Here is a 6,000-nt window from a genome sequence, read left to right on the forward strand (position 1 = left end):
TGTGTGTGTGTGTGTGTGTGTGTGTGTGTGTATGTGTGTATGTAAACTTCTTATAACTTTTGAACGGCTCGGCCGATCGGATCGAAATAGGTGGTGATCTAAAGAGTATCATTGCCATTAAATTTCGAAAAAATTTGAATTGATTCGGTTCCCTAGATTTTGAGAAATCTCAAAAGTAAAATTTTCAAAAAATCGTTTTTTTATAATAACTTCTAAACGGCTATACCGATCGGCTATACCGATCGATTCCAAAAACTAATCCGCTCTTAAGTTCAAAAAACCACGTTGATTGCCACCAGTCCCGTAAAAATCGGTTGATTCGTTCAAGAGTTATTCTGAGCAAGGCCTCGTGACGTTGTCAAAATTATTTGGCAACGCAGGTAACCTCAAAGATTCGGGGACTAGACTAGACAGATGAACGAACGAGACTCTTGTAAGGGGGGATAAATGTTATGGCTCAAACAGGTCTTACGGCTGTACCTCCCCGCATGGACCCCGCTGGTAACTGGTCGGGTTGTCATTATATTACCGATCAGGCTAACGCAGTCGTTGAATGGGTTGATACAGTTAACTGAGTACGAGGACAGATTGACATTAAATTCAACTCAATTCACATCTATCCTATGATAGCGTAAATGCTTGAGGGCAGGGTTTTTCCTTGCCGGCAAACTTGGCTGTGTATTTCCTATGTGAGAGTAGGATAGATATACGTGCGTGTATAGCTCTTTTGAGCCTAGGAAACGGCCTCTTCGGAGGTCGGCGAAAGTCTCGCCATATATTCTTCTTCTTCAAGAGTTATCGAAAACGAAAAATTTCGAAAAAAGTGTTTATTTCACATAACTTCGACATTTCTTGTTGGATCGTATTTAATGAATTTAAATAATTATTAGAGCCCAAAAAACCACGTCAATTGCCACGAACAACGTGAAAATCGGTTAATTGGTTCATGAGTTATCGTTGTCGAAAAAATTCGGAAAAAGTGAATTTTTCAAATTTCTCTAAGATTTTCGGTTCGATCAGTTTGTGTTTAAAAGTATATTATAGAATTGAAAAAATTGCGTGGAATACTACTAACTGCGTGAAAATCAGTTCACTCATTCAGAAATTATTGCAGTTTGAAAATTCAAAAAATACTGTTTTATTAAACTTCTATCAGAATTTTGAGCTCGAAGAGCTCAAAAGCTTAGAACAGCTAACTCTATGATCTCAAAGAGCTCAAAATAATATACAAATCATATTTTTGAGCTCGATGAGCTCAAAAACATCATAAGTGCAATTTTAAGCGCTTAGATATGGAATTAGCGGGAAGTTGCAGGGATGACTTTTAGGGTCAACCGTTTTCCAGATTTTTTTTTCTGTCAATAACGTATTTGAGCTTTTTATTTAGTATAACATTTGAAGTTATGTTATGTCTCAATAAAGTTATGTAAGTACTATTAAAATCAATCTGCTTAGAGCATTAAAAATCGACGAATTTTCTTTAGTTGTGCAAATTTACTCCATACTAGTGCACGAACTTACCCGTAGTACGATGAAAGTGCGCGCTCTTTAAATCATTCGGATTAATTCGTTTCTCTTCGAAGTGTTGAGGTTTTAGACTTTATTTCTTAATTCAATTATTATTTAAATAAACACTATCAGAGACAATTTTTTATTTTCATACTCTCTTAAAAGAAATCAGTGGAATTTCACTGGTTCACCAGTGGAAGTTCACTGATTCCAACCAGTGAATACAATGTCACTGGTGAATCAGTGGATTTCACTGATTCAACCAGTGGACAAACCAGCGCGCATGCGCGCAGATGTGTTGTTCACTGATTCAATCAGTGGATTTCATTGATTCACCAGTGAAATTGCATTCACTGGTTAAAATCAGTGACTTACACTGGTGAACCAGTGAAATTCCACTGATTTCTTTTAAGAGAGTACTTATTGTTTGTATTTTCATACTTATCGTTTAATTTTGATGGTAATTTGAATGCTTAAGTGCGCACACTTGACCCACAAGACTCTATATAATGATAGTTATTAATAAAAAAAGTAGTTGTGCAGTTCTACATCGATCGATACTTTTTGTTTTTAACAATTAACTTATGTGTTTATATTTGTTGCTATGTTTGTAGACTGAGAACAGTAATAAAAATAATGACAAAAGTTTGGAAAATCCAAATGAGCATGCCTTAAGCGCTCATGTCATATACGAATGATTTAGATCGTAACAAAAATTATTCGTTTTTTCGTTTGAATTTTCCCGCGAGTAGTATTATCCCTTCTGTAGGTTGAGCTAAAGAAAAATTTTAACAGATGATAAAACAGTTAGTAATTATACCATCATGTATGTATAGTTTCTATAGTTTCTGCTTGTTTATAGTTATTTCAATCCTGTTTTATGAAAAATTATATATATGGCTGCCGAAATCGTAGAAAAAGTCACCGAACTGAGCGTCGAAAAAAATTAACTGTATCGAAACGGAATTATTTTGACACGAAATTTTCACAAAGGTTTCGACAAACTTCCTAAGGAATAAAACAAAAAAAAAATTAAATTGTGACAGTAATTTTTGACAAAGTTGTGGTGTTATCAAGCCCAGTGCTTCCGTGAATACCACGCTCTTATTCACTTATTCACGTATTCACTTAATTCATCAAAAAAAACGAGTTTTTTTTCCGAGAAATCTTATTTAATCGATAAGAAAATTTTTTTAACGTGTTCTGTAGTTATTATTATTCATTTCAATATGCTTTTTATCCATAATTTTTTTCATTTAAATTATGAAAATCACGTTTTAATTGAAATTACGATTTTTAGGCGAGAGTAGAGTAGAGCATACCTGTGCGCTTCGCGCTTGAGGCATACATTTTTTTTGCGAAAAATTTTACGTAAAATTTTAAGTCTACTATAAAACACAACCACTAAAGTTCACGCTAATGGCATGCAATAGTCTTATCATTTGTCTCATAATTTTTTTTGTTTTTCAGAAACTCAGACTTAGTTTTGAACCACCCAGACATTGCTACATCCGCATTTCAATCCTTCAGGCAACGCCGCTCCTCGCAATCTGGTCCTCAAGCTATGACTAATGACGGAATTTTATTCTACGGCTCAATAGGAGACACAGCTATTGGTTGTTGGAACAGTAAAAGCTACCCGGAATTCGGCGGACCTAATCTTGATTATGCGGTTGTTAACAATGAAACACTACAATTTATTTCGGGCTTGAAGGTATATTATTCATTTAATCTGGTCTTTATATATACGAAAAAAAAAAAAATAATTAACAAAACTTGTTTGTTACTTCTAGCTCGTAACTGTAGGCAGCAGGCAACAACAAATTTGGGTGATCACAGGACGCTTCCAAAAATTTATGACGGGTACCTTGAATGCCCAAGAAGTTAATTATCGCATACAAGCTGCTTATATTGATGATATAATTAGTGGAACTAGGTGCGAACCATCACAAGACAGTGGTCATTATCATGAAACAAGTCATCAAAATCCTTCAAGTTTACATAATCACAATTATCATCATTCTTATAATTATCACTACTAATAGAGAACTTATCACTTTTTCGATACTTTTTTAGTCATTTTTGGAAAATGAACTTTTCATACTTTAATTCTTACATACAATAATTTTTTATGTTCTGACGTACCCATAGATAGCCAGATATGAAAATTAGCCATACATAGTCATATCGGAGTACTTTTTACAAGTATTTAGAAAAAAAAAATTATAAGTTGATCGGACCTGATATAGTCTGATATGGACCGTTCATATTAGGCCTGATATGAAAATTGGCCATATCAGACTCGATATGGCCTGATCAGGGCTTATATGGCCATATCAAGATGTAGACAAACTTAAAGCATAAATAAAATTTACCATTTCTGATTTTACTTTGTTGTAATTTGTAGTAACAAATTAGTCAAGATGTAATAACAAATCAGTTTTTTACGTCACTAAATTAACCTGTTTTAAAAAAATGATTTTGTTAGGACAACAAAATAATTTTGCTGCCGTTACTCTGCTCATTTTGTTGTAGAAGCTAAATCATTTTGTTGCTGTAACAAAGTGATTTTGCTGCCAAAAATAATTATAAATTTCTGAGAAGCTTTTCTCCAAAATTGTCATTAAAGTTATAATTTAAGGTATTTTTGTGATTGTGACTATTGCAAATTTTGTAGCTCTTCAAGCTTACAATACAACTTTGAGCTCGACAAATTAGCTACTGTCTTGGAAAAATGTTTTTTTGAAAATTTAGCCGACAAAACGATTGGTTATTTGAATGAAATAATTTAGCTATTTCAACAACAACATTTGTTATACTAACAGAATGGTTTATATTGAATCAACGAAAATTTGTTGTTATCCTGACATAACAATTTTTTTATTTCAACAAATCAATTTGTTCATTAAACTAAAATATTTTGTTGTATTAACTAAGATTCTGTAATAATAAAAAAAAAAACTGTGTTATTGCTATAACATATAAATTACTTATTACAACCTAGACTTTGTTATAACATATTATTTGTTAATTCTATGCTAACATGTTCATTTCTTCTCACAATTCGTATTATATTGTTCTAACAAAAATATTTTTCGAAATTAGTTAAATATTTTGACAATTGTTAAAAGGATAAAAAAAATCTAGAATTAAAAAGTATAAAACTTCCAAGATTAAAAGTGTATTATACCGCATTGTTGGTTGAATAATGTACAATGTCAGACAAAGAGACTCTTGTCTGCTAATCGTAAGATTTCTCGTGGGTAACGAGCATCGCCGGAGTCGTGAATCGCCATGTAAAGTGCGTAAAAGTCCACTGACTATGTATACACATATATATTGATCCATGTGTGTATATTTTATTTCTTTTGTGTTTAGTTATGCAATCGAGAGAAAAACATTCGTGATAGATCGATAGATCGTATGGACGAAGAATAAAAGAGCTCTCATCTTGATGGTTAGATCTACAATATTTATAACTCTCTCTTTTTCGCTTTCAACACCCACATATTTATGAATATATTCTATTTAAATGTAAACATTAACAATTGTACTTAATGATCCCAGCCATGAGAAGGAATCTTTGGGTCAGAAGGAATTATTTAATCTAGATGCGCTTATCACTAACTGTTCAAGTTTGATGCAGGTGGATTGCAAAAAAAGGCAATACAAGTGCAGCCAATCTACCAGGTCAATTAACAGGATATTATTATGTTAAGCTAGCGTGTGAATTCACAGTAATTATCTTTACGGGGTTCTTAGATTAGCAATCTGGAATTTATTGAGAGTGATGCTATCATAAAATCAGATGACTAAAAAATTGTTTTATAAAAATTAATTAAAATGGAATAAATTTGCCCTTTTTATGATTTCTATCTTATGCTTATCATTTCTTTGCTTCACGGAGAGAATGAAATACTAAAAGTTATCATCTAATTATTGCAGAGTTTTTTTTTTAATTTAACACGATAGGAATGAATACTACTCAAGTTATTAAGTAAAAATCTCAATTAAAGTATCTAGTAATCGTACGATAAAATTTGCAATTGGTGATGTTCATAAAAGCTGATTAATTTTATTTTCTTAAAAATTAAAAAACATCGTCAATGTCGTAAACATTATTATCTGATAATCATATCGTTTATCCGAAACTCTTTGAATTGAAGATTTACAACTGTTAATTTTATAATCTCCAAAAAGATATGATATGAATAATTAAGTGATGATAACAGTTATTATGAGAAAGTATCATAGCTATCATCAAAACTATAATTAAAATTTCAAACAAAAAAATCATCATCCTCAATAGTAACCGCTACCTACCTCAACACGGAGAGAAAAATGTGGAAATCATTCCTATAATTTTAATGAAATGTTTTCCTATACCATTTGAGGAGCGATTTCTTAAATTATGGGAATTGTATCCATAATTTTTGGGAAATTTTACTATAATTATGGGAATGGTTCCTATAATTATAATTCTAATATCGG

The 6,000-nt window shown here is 31.9% G+C and overlaps 1 protein-coding gene across 3 annotated transcripts in view; it reads left to right on the plus strand.

Annotated features, from left to right (window-relative positions):
- The window catches only part of LOC123266871 (protein yellow-like), a 34,645-nt gene extending 30,747 nt beyond the window's left edge, over window positions 1-3,898 (plus strand). For all 3 annotated transcript variants that reach the window (XM_044731311.1, XM_044731312.1, XM_044731310.1), the window contains exons 5-6: window positions 2,980-3,223; window positions 3,303-3,898. In XM_044731311.1, coding sequence (XP_044587246.1) covers window positions 2,980-3,223; window positions 3,303-3,551 — 493 coding nt within the window. In that variant the 3' untranslated portion in view covers window positions 3,552-3,898. The remainder of the gene's footprint in view (window positions 1-2,979; window positions 3,224-3,302) is intronic.
- The last annotated feature ends 2,102 nt before the right edge of the window (window positions 3,899-6,000 follow it).

Source organism: Cotesia glomerata, linkage group LG6 (genome assembly GCF_020080835.1).
Source record: "Cotesia glomerata isolate CgM1 linkage group LG6, MPM_Cglom_v2.3, whole genome shotgun sequence".
Classification (NCBI taxonomy): Eukaryota; Metazoa; Arthropoda; class Insecta; order Hymenoptera; family Braconidae; genus Cotesia; species Cotesia glomerata.